Genomic DNA, 16683 nt, shown 5'->3' on the forward strand with positions numbered 1-16683 from the left:
CATGGGAACCTTGCAGAGTAAGGTAAGAGTCGAACGTGGTGCTGGAGACCGACTGTCTCCAGTAATGGACATAATGACTAAGAAGTACGGGCCGGAAAGTTGTGCATATGTCGGGTTGTGGTGTGAACAGTATGGGTTTTCAGAGGGAGGATCGTTAAGTGCGCGACAATGTCCACCCTGAGGGACAATTTAAATAAGAAAAGGAATGAAATGATGAGCAGAAAGAAAATATCAGCAAAAGAATTACACGTGATGATAGATATGGAAGAAAAGTTGAAATGTTGGGAAACAGAATGTGATAACCGCGAGAGAAAGCAATGTCAGAAGGCAATGACACAATTAAAAGTAGGGACAGTTAAGGTAGCCAAGCCCGAGCAGAAACCTCCCCCTTCCCCCTCTTCTCCCCCCTCTTCTCCCCCTTTTCCGTCTCTGCAGGACAGCTGGAAATCCGACGCCGGGCCATCCGCCTCTCTTGAAACCTACCCGCCCCCGCCTTATCAACTACCACCCAGCCTGACTGCCCCCTCGCGGCCTCCTACACCCCAACGGGCCCGAGCTCGCCTCTTCTGCCTCTACCCATCCCAGATGACCTTCACCCGCCAGAAGGACTCCACCCAACAACCACAGGGGCGGCCTGTGGGGTGAGCCCAAGAACATCATTCCCCTATAGCCACCAGGGGGACGAGAGAGACGGGACCACAGGCCCTTGGTACCTGCCTTGACAATGCCAATGGTTCAAGTGGGAGGCCCTCAGGGCAACCCAATGTATGTGTACAGGCCCTGGACAGAAGCAGACATCGTGGAAGCTGCAAAACACCTCCCTCGTCCGGAGAAAGGAGGAGCGACAATGGCAAAAGCTCTGACTGACTTCTTTCGAGACTATGTCCCCACATCCTCTGAGATGGCCAGAATAATGATGAAGATCTGCTCACCCACACAGTTCGCAGCTGTAAAAAGCATCTTCAGCGGGCACTGGCAGCCTGCAACAATCAACTGGGCGTCATCTGGAGCAGACGATGACCCTCATGACATAGCCTATAGGGACTTCACCACCCGCCTGATCACCAAGGTAACCGAAGACTTTTTAAAACACATGTGATCTCTCCAAGGTTTCTGCGTGTGTTCAGGCAAAGGATGAGGGACCACGAGACTACGTCCAACGTCTCATGATAGTGTTCGACGATCACAGTGGCATGACCAAGCCTGACCCTTATCCAGGCCAAGAAGTCACCCCGTATGAAACCCCTGAAACAACAATTCCTTCAAGGCCTCCAACACCCACTGAGTCAGCTGGTTAAGGACTCATGCATCGGATGGAGTGATGCTGATACGCGACTCTCCGTGGTGGTAAAGCATGCTGATCACCAGTACAAACGACAGCAGGAAAGAAGGACCGCTACGGAAGAAGAGGACAAGCATACAAAGAGAGCCCTGCAGCAGAAACAACTGGCTCTCCTCAAGTATCCTCCACAGACGGCGCCAGACGACACAACGGAGGAGGCCCTCCAAGTGCCCCATCTCGAGGCCCACCGCACCACGACAGCAACCACCATACCAGGGGCAGGAAGACTCAGACGCCTGCTTCTACTGTGGTCGGAATGGACACTGGTCACGAGACTGCCTCCGGAGGAGAGGAAGAGGGCGTGGCAGAGGGTACCCGCAGGGCAGAGGACGGGGACACTCAGAGCACCAATTCCATTCAGAACCATGGCAACAATTGGACTGACTAGAAAGAGAGGTGGAGCCGGCTGAGGAGCATCCAACCACAATTCAGGCACAGTATCACAACACACCACCACGAGAATATCCGCACGCGAACGTGACTAGCCTATTCATGCAATATGCTCATATTTCTGATCAAATTATAAACAAATTGCCTACAGTAGAGATAACCGTGCAAGAAACTAAGCTTTGTTTTGTGGTGGACACGGGAGCCACCTATTCTGTGATACAAGTCAAATCTCTCTCCAACACTCGCATGAGTGGCAGATCTCTGTACTCACTGGGAGCAAGTGGAGTGTATGTCAGAGAAACGTTCTCCATTCCTCTCCAGTGTAAATTTGAAAACCACACGTTTAAACATGCATTTCTGATATCTGCGACATGTCCAATAAACCTGCTAGGCCGTGACCTTATTTTAGCTCTGGGAATAAATTTAGTATCAACCCCAGAGGGATTAGAGCTTGAGCGTCCATCCCCCTCATCTATTACTATGTTAGCTACTCCTGTAACCCCGGAATTTAAATGGATTTACATTTGGGGGCCCCATTCAGAGTCAAGCGTGCTACTACAATGGGCAAAAGGCAGAGTGGGCCCTGCTGCACATCTGCAAACAGATGATGCAGTGCACTGTACTGCCCATGTCGCACCAAACCAGGACACAAATTATGAGGAGCGTTTCTACGCACAAGCCTCAGTCCAGCTAACCACTGATACTATGTACTGGGATCCCATGCGCTGCGCTGCGTCTGTCAACTTGTCTGCATGTGACTGTCAACTTGTCTGTGTGTGTGTCTGTCAACTGTTTGATGTTCCGTCCAGTACTCCCCACATCTCCCTGGCAAAAGGGCCAGAAGACTGTTGGAAGGACTCGGACCTGGGTTAAGCTGTGTCGCCTCGCCACTGATTGGGAAGACACATCCGACCCATATGTCCAATACTCTCCATCACTTCAAGTTCACTCCATGTCACATTTAAACAAGGTCCCGGCAACGCCCACAGTTATCGTGGTACAGGACTGTCTCTCACTCCTCTCACACGCTCCGTCCTCACAGAAAACTGAATTTCCAATGGTGCCTGACCATGTGTGGGCGGCCCACAAATACGATGTTGGATTGATTAAGAATTGTGAGCCGCTAATCGTCACCCCAAAGTCCGGGTACAGGCCAAGGCGAGCCCAGTACCCCCTGAGAAGGAGGCAATAGAAGGCATACAGCCAGTATTTGACTCACTTCTTGCAGCAGGAGTCATTGTCCCATGTCCAAATTCTCCAGTAAATTCACCGATACTTCCAGTCAAGAAGTACCGGCCACCGCCTGCTCCAGAAGAGTGGCGATTTGTCCAGGACCTCACGGCCGTCAACGCCGCAGTCCAACCACGTGCACCCCTAGTCCCGAACCCTTACACCATCCTATCCACTGTTCCTCCTGACGCTACATGGTTTTTCTGTCATTGATTTATCTAACGCCTTTTTCAGTGTTCCAGTCCACCCCGACTCTCAGTTCTGGTTCGCCTTCCAGTTCAGAGGCAAAGGATACACGTTCACACGGATGCCACAAGGTTACTGTGAATCTCCCACCATCTACAATCAATGCTTAGGAGCCTCCCTCGCCTCTCTCCAGCTGCAACCAGGTTCAGCACTGTTGCAATACGTTGATGACCTGCTTCTTTGTGCACCCACTAAATCACAGTGCACTGAGGACACAATCACGCTGCTCCAACACTTAGCCACAGAAGGCCACAAAGTCTCACAGTCCAAGATGCAATATGTACAAACAGAAGTGACGTTTCTGGGCCACAGAATAAGCAAGGATGGAAAGGCCCTCTCAGACAAACATATTCAAGCCATCCAGCGGGCCCCTCGCCCGGTCACGGTGAAGGAACTCCTGTCATTCATTGGTTTGTGTTCTTATTGCAGAGCTTTCGTCCCAAACTTCTCAGAACGGGTGAAGCCACTGAACGCTCTGTCACGCTCCCTTTCGATGAGCACCAGGATCCAATGGACGGTGGAGACCGAGGCCGCCTTTACAGACCTCAAGCTTGCCCTACAGTCACCACCGACGCTCGGTCTCCCTGATCCAGAGCGTCAATTCATTCAAACTGTTGACGAACGTCACGGGTGCATGACGTCTGTTCTCTTGCAGGAGCATGGTGGGGCTCTACGTCCGGTCGCTTATTTCTCTTGCAAACTCGACCCAGTGGCAGCGGCTCTTCCCCACTGTCTTCGGGCCATAGCAGCAGCAGAAAAGGCTGTAGTGGCCTCCAGAGACCTAGTGGGATACTCCCCTCTCACTCTTCTTGTCCCTCACATGGTCACTGCGATCCTACATGAGCAACGCACGTCCCACCTATCAGCAGCTAGGTACATCAGGTATCACACTCACCTCCTGGGTCTGCCTAATGTCACAGTCAAAAGTGTGCAATGTCTTGAATCCAGCCACCCTCCTCCCACACCCGGAGGAGGGCGACCCTCATGATTGCATGGCAGAACTCTCGGGTCTTGTTCCCCACGTCCTGACCTCATGGATCAACCTCTTATCAATCCTGATCTTGTTCTTTTTGTCGATGGGTCAGCATCCCGGGATGCGGACACAGGCCGGGCCGGTGCAAAGCCGGTTACGCAGTCTGTGACTCCGCGGCACTGTTGAATCTGCATCATTACCATCCAACTACTCAGCTCAAGCCGCTGAATTGGTGGCCCTTACCAGAGCTTGCCACCTCGCAGCCAACCAGTCAGTTACCATCTTCACTGATTCTAGGTACGCCTTTGGTGTAGTTCATGACTTTGGAGCATTGTGGAAGCACAGGGGCTTCCTCAAGTCTGACGGCGCTCCCATCTTGATCATCGGCTCGTGGCGGTGGGGCTCTTTTGGACGCTGTCCTTCTCCCCTCACAGGTCGCAATCTGTAAATGCACCGCTCACTAATCTCTCTGACCCTATATCTGCAGGTAACGCTCGTGCAGATGAAGCAGCAAAAAACAGCTGCTGCCCTGCCAAGCACACCGTCCACTCTCTGTGCGGTAACGGTTCCCTCCTCTCTGTCTGCCATCCAGTCACTTGCCACACAGAAGGATAAGCAGCTCTGGCGCCAGGTGGGGGCAGTCCATACTCAACACGGCTGGATGGGCCCTAATGGCAAACCATGCTTGCCCTCGGCTCTTTTCCATCACTACGCCAAGTTGACGCATGGTCTCGACCATGCGTCAAAAGGGGGGATGCTGGAAATTATGTCAGAGCATTGGTTCACAAAAGGGTTCACCCAGTGGCTGAGAAATTTTGTAAAGCCTGCGTAGTATGTGCTACACACAACCCCGGAAGACCAACATCAAATTCAGCACAAGCAGCTCATCCTCCACCAACCCGACCGTTTGAGCATGTAATGATGGACTTTATAGAGTTACACCCAGCAGAAGGTAAAAATTCTGTCTGGTTTTTGTAGATATGTGGTCCAAATGGGTAGAAGCAATCCCAACATCCAGAGCAGATGCAAACTCAGTAGCAAGAGCACTGCTGGCAGAAATAATTCCTAGGTGGGGAATCCCTGCAAAACTCTCGAGCGACAAACGGGGCGCACTTCGTAAACGAGGCCCTAACGCAAATCTCAGTTTATCTTGGAATAAATATCAAAAGACACTGTGCCTATCATCCCCAAAGTGGTGGAGCTGTGGAAAGAGAAAACGGATCCCTGAAGGCAAAAATGGCAAAGTGCTGCGAAGAGACGGGCCTCCCATGGCCTAAGGTTTTGCCCCTGGCATTAATGTATATGAGAATGCGCAAGAGAGGAAGAGCTAACCTGAGTCCCTTTGAAATTCTCTTTGCAGGAATCCCGAACGTAGGCATCACCCCTCCACAGGCGACCCTCCCAGACACGACACTATGCGAGAGCTCTGTACTAACCTATTGTAGAAATCTCACTAAGTCTCTTTCAGAAATCCGGGCACGAGTGAAAGCAGCACTGCCGTCTCCAGCGGACCAACAGCTCCATCCATTACATCCAGGGGACTACGTGGTGATCAAAGACTTCCGGAGGACCAGGTGGAACCAGAAACGGTGGCAAGGCCCATTCCAAATTCTGCTGGTGACTCAGACAGAAGTAGCCGAGAGAGCAACGTGGATCCACGCGTCCCACTGCAAGAAGGTGCCAGAGCCGAAGGAGCCAGTCAGTAGGGAGTGAAACTAGCGTCCCTGCTGCTCCAAGTGGCGTACCAAGCCACCAACGAAAGAACAAGAGGAGCCTCCAAGGAAAGCCTTTGCATCCCAGGCGACGGACCGACCTGATCCTGAGAGGAAATTCCTGTGCGTCCTGGGTGTGATATCAATCACAGCAGTACTACTCATCTTCTCCCTAGCACCACTCAAGAAACCAGACTTTACAATTCATCTGAATGTGGACTGGAAGAGGATTATAAAGATGAACTAAGTTACTGATGTATTTCAAGTTTACTGTCAAAATCAGGTTGATCCAAGTAGGATCAAAAGGGGGGAATTGAAATGGAATTTGATTGTGGAATGTAAATTGTATACAAAAGGAGGAAATTGAAATGGTATTTTATTGTGAAATGTAAATTGAGAACAAAAGGAAGGGTGTGATGGAGACTGGGAGAGCAGACGGAATCCATTTGGTTCCTCATTCATTTACATGGAAACAAAGGTTGAAGGAAGACCAGCGTCAAAGGACTGAGGGGGGGACATCCTCAGGCATTCAACTTCTTGTGCCAGCCGGAACACCCGCTGTGAAGGCACCAAACTCCTGAGGTGCATACAGTGCACACCTACTGTGTTGGCGTCCTGTGTCCTGTGTATGCAGCAAACACATGCTGTGAAGACGTCTGCACCTCAGGGGCGGGCCTTCAACTATATAAGATCAGAACTGTATACATTGAGCAGAGAACTCTCCGCATGCTTCCGTGTGTGTATCCTGACCGACTGACTGGATTAAAACCATCTCCTACGCAGTAACTTAGATTAATAGTTTTTCTTCTCCAAACGGCTAAAAATTCCACGACACAACCACCTTGTGGCCACAGCACTGGTCAGCCACCTCAACAATGGAGGCACGGAACATGGTCCACTCGGACTCAATGTCCCCCGTGGCCGCCACCCAACACACAATGCAGCTGACCCCCTTGGCCTCTCCTGCAGGTAGTGAACCCACGGGAAGGGGGTCTGGCTCCAGGAGGGGGCCCTTGACCCGCATCCGGGCAAGGGAAACTTGGAACCAATAATATTGTTCGTCATAAGGGGGTCCTGGGCTATACTTTGTCTGATCCCTCTAGGGACCTGTTTGCCATGGGTGACCATATCAGGGGTATAAAGCCCCAGATAACATAGCTCTTAGGATCATTGGGACAAGCAAACCCCTCCACCACGATAAGGTGGTAGCCCAGGAGGGGTGATTATGAATTCCTTGTTCTTAATTTTAGAGAAGTTATTGCATACCATGTTTCATAAATAACTTCCAAGCTTTTTTTTCTTTAGTGAGCTCCTTCACTGTAATTATCCAATCCCACTAATTGTTCTGTAGCCTTTGGTGAACTAACGAAAAATATTTTAAAGTACTACTGATAAATCCCACTGACCCTAAATATGTCACATGATCTGACCTTAAAGATTTACAAGACCTCCAATAAAAAACTAAATAAAATTGATGGCCCTTTACATCAGGTAAAGACCAAAATATCAAAATCTGTTAAATAAAAGGAGTCAAACATTTTTATGTGTAATTGAGATAACTTAATCCTTTATGCATTCCACAATGGTTGATTCTTAAACATACAGTTTAAATTTAAATATAACTCCAAAATATTGTTTCTCAAAAGTGCTACCCAGAAATTGAAAACTAAGTGCTTTGTGATTATTTGGCTGCAAACACCAGGAAATTTTAATCTGATTTCTTGCAAGCTATTATACATATTGAACTTTATTTCAAAAGATCTTTGATTGGGTAACCCCATGACAGGTTTTATTGTAAATAAATTAAAAGTGTAAACTGACAGTGAAACTCATTAAGATTGTGTAGCTTGTAGCATTTGATGAAGAGCTTCATGTTCTGCCCGATTAATGGATCAGAACCTTCAAAACTTAAATGCAAAAGTCTTTATATATAATTTCAGTTCACTCTGGCAGCTGTGACAAAGGGCTGTATTTATTGAAAAACAAGAACATGTATTTTTACACATTTAAATGATTAATTAAATTTAATTATTTGAGGGATCTACAGAGGCAACAGATCATTCCATTATGAGTAATATCAACAACCTTGACATGTAGTTATTGCTAACATTTTCTTTAATTAACAAAAAAATGTCGCTAAGATATTACATTATTAGTGAATCACTTGTGCAGAAACTAATAAATGTTGGGGCAAAAAGAAAAGACAAATTCATACAATATTTTTAATGCTATATACTTATTTATAAAGTGCTTAATATGCATATTAAATATTTAATCATATACTGTCATTTGAGTTACCTGTATGCAGTTGGGGTTGAAGTGTCCCTTTAATAACATGAAAGCTGTTATGTACATCATATAGACAAGTTTGAGATTGGTCCACACACGTCTGACTCATGGCAGAGCTCTGAGTATACTGCTGGAATCAAGACAGCGAGCAGGAGACACCCGCATCTTCAGAGTGATCACAGTTGTGCACATTCCAGGATATATGGGAGCACTCCTGCAGAGAGGCCTCCGCACCGGTACACTTGAGATTGTCCAGCAGGATGGTTCCTGTGCCAGGCCCAAAAAAAGCTTCTCCACGAGCCACTATTGCATCTCCACAGCCCAACTGGTGACACACGACCTGGGCGTCAGGGAGATCCCATGCATCGTCGCATACCGTGCCCCACCCAGAATCTGAATACAGCTCAACACGGCCCTCACACTGGTGCTGACCACCCACCAGTTTGACCATTCCTTTGAAAAATATAGGAGAAAATTCAGTTTAGTGGAAAACTGTGGTGCTTTGATACTATCTTATGTATTCTTTTTTTTTCACCTGCAGAGGGCTCTGTGGTGGTGCTGCTTGTGAGTGTCTTCTCGGTTACTTTGAAGTCACGTCCAACCATAAAGTGGTTTGCAAAAGCTAAGAGCAACATAGAAAAGAAGCAAGAAAACCTGGTGATGCCTTTGTGTTCTAGGAATACTCAGGAAGTATCAGGTGACCAGAGAAATAGCATGCTTTCCTTGGCAGCACTTGTGATCAATATACCCTAGGAAGCCTCTTGGTGGCTCATTTTGCAGTCACTGGAACGTTCTGTTGTGTGCCTATCTCTAAAGGCTATTAATGATAATGTCTTGTTTGATAAACTTACTTAAGGAAGAAGTCCTGGAGACAAATGTTTAAAATGTGCGTCAGGCAATGTCTATTAGAATTATTTTATTTTTATTATATAATTTATTTTAGCGTCAAACTCAATCCCAAGAACTGCCAAGGATCCAACTTCAACAGTTATTTGAGAGTGGCACTGCTTAATGAGGTGTCAGGTTATGGACTATGATTCCGGTAAGAGAATCAACTGTGGTTCTGAAGGAAGGTGCGGATGGGTTCAATATTTAATTCCGATTTGAGATCGGGTACAGAACCGCAGGGCTACTTCCCTTGAAGGTCAAGGGACATGGGCCTGGAGAATCGCAGCATCACTGGACTTCAACTGGTAGGGCTTTTGTACAAAAATGGTATTTGGCTTGTAGGCATGCTGTGATCCTGATGTGTCTTGATGAATGCATTGTATTTTTCATGCTCTCGCGCTTTTAGTGGAACCAATTATTTCAACATTTGCCTATGCTCATCATCGTGTATGTCACGCATTTAAGCCTAATGAAATCCTGTTTAACCCCATCTCACATCTAGGCAGGTCTTACATTCACAGATAACTCCGGCATCTTCATGATGGCCGCAGTTGTGTTGACCCCAGCCCAGGTGGAAACATTCTGACAGCCCGGGTTCATGGCCACCGCATTCCACATTGTCCAACAAGATCGGACCGGAACCGTAGCCAAAGTAGGCCTGAGTCTTGGCTGCACTAGCCGGACCACAACCAACCTGCCTGCACACTACATCGGCATTGTACATGTCCCAGTCATCATCACACACTGTTCCCCAAACAGTTTTGTAGAGGATCTCTACTCGACCTGAGCAGCTACTGTTGCCGTTCATCAAACGAACGGCTGGTTTGGCTGGACAAAGATAAACATAACAACACAGTTAGGGAGCAATAGAATATAAGCAAATGGGTCACAATTACAAAATGGCACAGATAGATACATTTTGTGTGTTTAGAAAGTATTTTATCACCTTTTGTCAGAGCCATGGTGACAACATTGGATGTAATTGGTGACTTAGTGAAAGGAACTTCATCTGTCGCTGAAGAGAAGATTTAATATGTAAGAAAATATTACGATCAAGACCATCTCACGTTCTGATGAAGGTATAAGGTATCATGTTACATAAAATACAGGTTAGGTTTCTGCACCGCCACCTCTTAGGGCAGAGTGGGATCAAAGGGGTAGAAATGGCCCTCCCTGTTGCTTATTGGCAGAAGTGCATATTTCTTTTTCCTCATATGGAGAAACCCAGCAGAGCCAACATGTAAGCTAAGGAATATTAGCCAGTTTGTCCTCACTTCCTGACATGTAAACACAGTCTGGCTGCTCTATCGAACTACCTTGAGTATTATATGTCCCCCAGAGTCCTTTCTGCATTTCTGTCATCGGTGGAGGAGAAGTGGAAGATCCTGAAGAATGCAGAAGAGGAAATTAATCAGTTTTTAAGCCATTGCAGCAAATACAGCCTTAACTCTTCATTTAACTTCTAACACATATTGACAAAAATATGACTATAATATTAACATTTGACTTTTTTTTTATTTGTTACTTTGCCTCTGACATGAGCCCTATAACAAATACATTCCTTTATGTATTAAAATATTTTAAACACCCTATCAACATGTTTAAAGAATTCAAATTTAACAATTTAATAGACATTTAATTTGCATCTGCATGAATCAGTTATTACAGCAATATATATTGTATCTATGAATATCTGCAGCCATTTCATACATTTTCTTAGCACCAATGTCCATTATGTGATGTCACAATTGACTTAATTACTATTACATTTCCACAACTGAGGATTTCTTATTGCATTCTTATTGCATAGAATGTATACAATCTATGCAATATTATAGTTGAGAATGCCCCTTCTAACCCTTTATGTCAACTTTAAAAGAATATTTAAGAGCCTAAGAGAAGTGAATTGCTATTAACTACATACATAACATTACATAAGCCCCAAACTGATGTTCTTTATGTTTCAGTTGCTGATCTTTTTCAAATTGGCAGCCATACAGATGCCATATTAGAGAAAAATGCTCATCACAGGGAAACTCTTTTAATTCTGTTAAAACATTCTCGCACAGAGATATTAATATTGATAGTTATACTGTATACTGATGTTAGCTGGATTTCTCTGGCTCTAGAATATGTATTTATGCTTGTAATATGTGTTTGACTATTTGTTATAGTCATGGCTTAATGAAACTTATATTCTTGTGTACCAGTGCAGGTGACTCCAGCATCCTCGTGGTGCCCACAATTGTGCTTTCCCCAGCCCAGGCTTTTGCATTTCGTCAGGTCCTGTTCAGTTCCATGGCAGTTGACATTATCCAGCAGAACCAGACCAGTTCCGTAGCCAAAGTAGGAGTTGCTATGTGCGTAGACAGCATTACCACAGCCTATCTGTTGACACACCACCTGGGCATTGTTGAAGACCCAATCATCATCACACACCGTTCCCCAGTTTCCCTGGTAGTAGATCTCCACCCGGCCTTGACAGGCATTCTGTCCATTCATCAGGCGAACAGAGCCGTCATCTGAACCAAGAGGGAAAGTGAGATATTTCTAGAACCTATACTTTGAAACAGAAATATTCACAGTCTGATGAAGTTCTATGTTTATGTTTCTTGAGGTTTACAAAAGGAATCCATACCTTCGGGAATTTACCAGACAATAGACAGAAACATGGAGAGAAAGGGAAAGTGTGTGGGTTAGTTCAGACCTGAGAAAAAGGGGCCTCAACAAAGGCAGATCTGGGAAATAATCTGAAAAGACCCAAGACAGCTATAAACCCAATAACTATTGTCCCAACAAGAGGAAAAACATCTGATTTTCCAAAACTAAAAATTCTCGAAGTCATTTTGTATTTCTCCTTTAGCACTTAAGGGTTTTAACAGTGGTATTATTCAGCTGATGGTCCTTTAATGCACTCTATATATGTGTACTTTTGATCTATTCTATAATATTCATTTTGAATTACTCTTTGCTCACATGGACAATCCAGAGATGTATAAACAGGCGGACGTCAACACAGTCATGGCATTTAGAGAATTTACAAAGGCAGAACATGTTTTGACTATGCAAAATGTTTCAATATATGTAATGTACTTAAGGCTGATATATTAGCCATGTCATAATATGTGACACAGTATAGCAACCATTTTGAATTTCATTCGATATTAACACAATTACACAATTTTGTTTTCAAAGAAACAAACTTGTTGTATTATCTATACACTGGAAAGGCCAACATGACAATGGTGTATAAATCAATATTACACTAGTGGTTTGCTACTAGATTCTGGGTCTGGTGTCAAATTTTCAGAGCCTTTCATGAAAAGTAAAATAAAGAGGGCAAAACTTACGTAAACCAGACTTATCTTGAGATGGTTTGGTTTGGACCTCTAACCCTCTCCCACCAGCCAATGTCGGTTCTAGTAAGAGCGAAGAAAAAGAACCGTGTGTGGTTTGGTTTGAATTATAGAACCAATGTGAAGGTAAGAGGAAAAACCTGACCTTTACAGGTGACCCCCACATCTTCATAGTGGTAGCAGTTGTGAACATTCCAGCCAAGGCTGTGGCACTGACTCAGCTCAGTCTCATTTCCTTTGCAGTTGACATTATCCAGAAGGATAAACCCAAAGCCTTGCCCAAAGTGAGAGCTGCTGCCTATCGCCACAGCTACACCGCAGTCCAGCTGCTGACACACCACGTTAGCATCCACCATGTCCCAGTCGTCGTCGCATACTGTTCCCCACGAGCCATTGTAGAGCAACTCTACCCTTCCCTCACACCGATTACGCCCATTCACCAGTTGCACTTAGGAGAGACAACCAGACACTTTGAGTCAGAAATATTTGTGGTGCAGATGTAAGGAGGTTATTGTGCACACTGATGTTTCGAAATCAGGCAGATGAGAGATGAGAGATCACACAGCCAGTAAACATAGATCGACGTAGAGCTTTAAATGCAATCTTATTTTAAAAGCCCCCAGGCCCTGATCTACCTGTCATTCAGACTGGTTTTCATGTCAGTCACATTGTTGTGTTTGTGTTTACCTGGGTACTGTGCCATTGCAGAGGTTGGAAAGCCACTGTCTGGAGCAGAAAGGAGGAAGATGTAAAGAGATAGTAAAGAAAGGGGGAAAAAATTATTTGCTGAAAGGAGTCTTTTCGCTTCCCATACTCCCATACATGGGTCTATATTGACTACATCTATTTTCCTGTAACACGAGACAGATTGACATCACAATAGGAGGCCTGTTCCGAATCTGTATATGAGATACAGTTGAAATAGTACATCTGTACATTACACTGATCTATTGATCTAGGTTTGGACCACAAGGGGGTCGTCATGTTTTATTTAATTAGAGATAAATGTGACCCTGTAAAACTATTTTACCAGACAGTTTCACTATGAAAATGTTGAATATTTCCTGTATTAAGAATGATGGCTTGTCGACATTTTGTCCAGCACATATTTTCCTACGTTTCTTAATCTTACACCAGAGTCTCTGGTTTCAACAGCTAACAAAGACACAAGGGATTTTTTCACCTCTGATGTGGGTCACAGTCCTCACGAATATACCTTAAACTTTGCTTCAGGCCTGGTAATACATCTTGTAAGGATGTCACCTGTTACCTGTTTTATGCTTGGAGTAAATAGTTCCTATTGTCAGAAGAAGGATTCAATTTGTTATTACCTACCCATAACAGATCGCCTGCTTAGTTTCATGTCTCCTGGAAGAGAAGCATAAATAATATTGGTGGCGAACATTTATCCTGACATTTTATGTACAGTACAATGCTTTTAATAATGACAAATAAAGCAAACACATAAAAACTACTATCAAATACATTACAATAGTGCTTTGTTTCCACCTCCCACATAACTGTGGCAGGAGCAGCTCTCGCTTTGGACTCACCTTGTCGCAGCAGCACACTGACAACCACCAACACCAGTGATCCCAGCAAGGACACCAGTATGCACAGGGCTGGGTTCCACCACTTGCACTCGCTCTCCAGCAAACGTTGAAAACGCATGTCTGCCTGGATCAGCCTCTGTCTGCAATACATACAAGAGTCTAAAACTAGATTCTAGGAGATAAAAAGGAAAAACCAAAAAAACACTAGTTATTTGTCCTGATCCAGAGCAACCTGATTATACTACTGGATTGGTTTGTCTGTCTGAGCCTTCAGCTGTTGTTAATGTGGTGCAGTAGTTATTGATGGGAGTCTGAGTTCCAACTAATCCTTTGCACAGCACCTCTGTGTGCACATCAGAATGGCAGATCTAATTTTAGCCTTTCACGACAGCTTTATTTTGCATGCAGTCACCAGACATACATGTTTTTGCTACAATAAAATTAGTCACTCAAATATGACTTGAGTAATGGCATCTGTAAATGATTGAAATCAAAATAAATGTTAATGACTGCATTTTTATTTGAGATAACATGTGAACAGTGTCTAAATGATTACGCAGGCCTCCAGTGTATTGTTGAATGCAAAACTACTGCTTAAATTAAAAAAATACTACAGCAAATTTTTTTTTTATCAAATCATAATAAAACCATAACAAAACTGTAAAAATGTCATTTGGGGGATGTGACATTTACAAGAATGTGTAAAAACAAATTAATTAGATCAAGCTATAAAGCTGATCAGCACAGGCTTATTTAGACATAGACCTTTATTGTTGGAATTCCTTTTTTGGAAGGAAAACTTTGTGAATGAGTTTTCCTTTTTTTCCCAGGTGTTGAAAGCATGGTGTCACTGACAAGATCGTGTGTGGTTTTGACATGATAACTGAGGGAATTTCCTTCAGACAGTCACTTATTCTTATTATTACACTGTTCAGTGTTAGTAAAGTGGCCACTACACTCAGTGTGAAGATAAACTTATTAAAGATATCATTATGAAGATACATGTATAATTTTCATTTTCATTTTCAGAAAAGAAATATATCATGAATATGCTTTTTCCATTAGGTTGCTGGCTTGGTCTTTGGCTGTTTGTCTGTTCTCCGATACAGAATTCCCCCTGACCTTACCCTGGAATGTGTATTTGGGACTGATGAGGGGAGAACTTGATAGTGCCCCTTAGAGATAGTGAACATTCCAGGACCAGGGGGCAACAAAAAGACATTTCTGCTTTCTGTGGACCCCATCGTCAGGCATAAATGCTGCTTCCTGCAATCTGTCACTAGAACCGTCCAAAACGCTTAGGCACCTGATGACACTGCAGGGGCGCCTCTTGTCTCCAGGAGGCAAGGGGAGAAGGTGGTGGTGATGTTGGAGTTTCCAGATTTAGAGCCTCTTTGCATACAGATTGATTTAACTCACAAAGACTCAGCAGTCAGGGAAACGTGCTTCATACAGACTAAACGACACTATCACTGATCCGATGCCCAAACTGAAGGCCAGACCCCCCCTTGAATGCCAGTCTGCACCCAAGTGGGGAGGTGGTTATTCTAACACAAGCATAGCGTTGGGATGTTTCATTTGCAGAGTGGACTGACACACCACAGGAAACTGTGGGACAAATGGCTCCGTTATGAGGGATGAAAAACAATCTAGTCCCCAATGTTATGTTTTTCAATACTCCATTCATGATGGGATCCGCCGGGGAATAATGTTGCCTTTTGTATCGGCTCTGCTTCCCCTCCCATCTCACTTCCCGGTGCTGAGAAATAGTTGAAAGATTTGAACTTTTCAAAGAAGCAGCTGTAAACCGACAAAATCATCTTAAAAATCTTAAAATGTGTAGCCAAAGCATTAACAATAGAACCATTTAACAACATATTTAATGGGATTAACAGATTTTAACATGTTTGAGATTTTGGTATTTTAACTTAAATATTTCTACATCAACATTATACAGAATAACTAACATATATTAATTCACAATTACAGTATGCCAGTGCAAATTTATTCAAAGAAAATATTGAAGAGCCTCATCCAAATAGCACCAGAATGCCTATGAATGACTATATAAACTGATGACTCAATGAACAGGTAAATATATACGTACCGAATAGAAAGGGATCTTCACACCTAATAACAAAAAAATTACAATTTCGAAAAATACTTTAACGTTCAAAGAATAGTGGGAAAATATCTTCAGTGCTCAGACAGCACGGAGCTTAATTCCACTGGTGACACCGAAAGTTTATGAAGAAATGGAGGGAAGTAGGAGCGTCCGGCACTTTAAGGTCTTTCATTTCTGTAACCCTGCTTTACTATAAGTGCCTGTTTGGGTACGGCGTTATGTAAAAAGAGGATGCCTCAGCATTGTATGTTAATCTTCCAATGCCCTGTACCCCTCTCTGCTCTAAACAAAAAGGAGTGGCAGCTGGAAAAGACAAAGACAGTGTAAGCCAAGCCTTCCATTTTCAGTTAGGAAAGGTGCAGTCCTGCTCATCTCTACACACACGGGAGGGAGGAAGAGTGTGTGTGTGTGTGTGTATATATTTGTGTGTGTAATTTCCTAAACATGAGCCATATTCCCAGGCCTCACTTGGAAACAACATACCCCTTATGAAAAGAAGATGAGTAAAAGTATCAGTGCAACAACCCGGTCTGTGTGGATTATTTTTTTCTTACTTTGTTGGACCAAATGAAGATTAAA

General features: G+C 44.3%; 1 protein-coding gene across 2 annotated transcripts; it reads right to left on the bottom strand.

Moving 5' to 3' along the window:
• Window positions 1-7847: 7847 nt before the first annotated feature.
• Window positions 7848-16431, bottom strand: LOC130538169 (scavenger receptor cysteine-rich domain-containing group B protein). 2 transcript variants are annotated; one of them, XM_057055543.1, is made up of 12 exons: window positions 16087-16431; window positions 13980-14119; window positions 13762-13794; window positions 13114-13152; window positions 12572-12874; window positions 12421-12489; window positions 11278-11592; window positions 10387-10455; window positions 10017-10085; window positions 9584-9898; window positions 8718-8804; window positions 7848-8635 (listed from the first exon to the last, which is right to left on the bottom strand). In XM_057055543.1, exons 2-12 carry the CDS (start codon window positions 14095-14097, stop codon window positions 8319-8321), a joined length of 1734 nt encoding a protein of 577 aa, XP_056911523.1. In that variant the 5' UTR covers window positions 14098-14119; window positions 16087-16431; the 3' UTR covers window positions 7848-8318. The 2 variants fall into 2 exon arrangements, with proteins under 2 accessions (XP_056911523.1, XP_056911522.1); XM_057055542.1 differs by lacking the exon at window positions 16087-16431 and having other exon boundaries at window positions 13980-14838.
• Between the last annotated feature and the right edge of the window lie 252 nt (window positions 16432-16683).

The sequence above is a fragment of the Takifugu flavidus genome, chromosome 14, assembly GCF_003711565.1.
Source record: "Takifugu flavidus isolate HTHZ2018 chromosome 14, ASM371156v2, whole genome shotgun sequence".
Classification (NCBI taxonomy): domain Eukaryota; kingdom Metazoa; phylum Chordata; class Actinopteri; order Tetraodontiformes; family Tetraodontidae; genus Takifugu; species Takifugu flavidus.

What these genes read in the sequence shown, in the direction of transcription:
- LOC130538169 (XM_057055542.1), bottom strand. Translation starts at nt 14,130, where the DNA reads ATGTATTGCAGACAGAGGCTGATCCAGGCAGACATGCGTTTTCAACGT. An exon ending in TGTGGGGGTCACCTGTAAAG is followed by an intron (nt 12,490 to 12,571) that starts GTCAGGTTTTTC and finishes CGCTCTTACTAG; the next exon opens with AACCGACATTGGCTGGTGGG. An exon ending in TGCCGGAGTTATCTGTGAAT is followed by an intron (nt 8,805 to 9,583) that starts GTAAGACCTGCC and finishes TGTTGCTCTTAG; the next exon opens with CTTTTGCAAACCACTTTATG.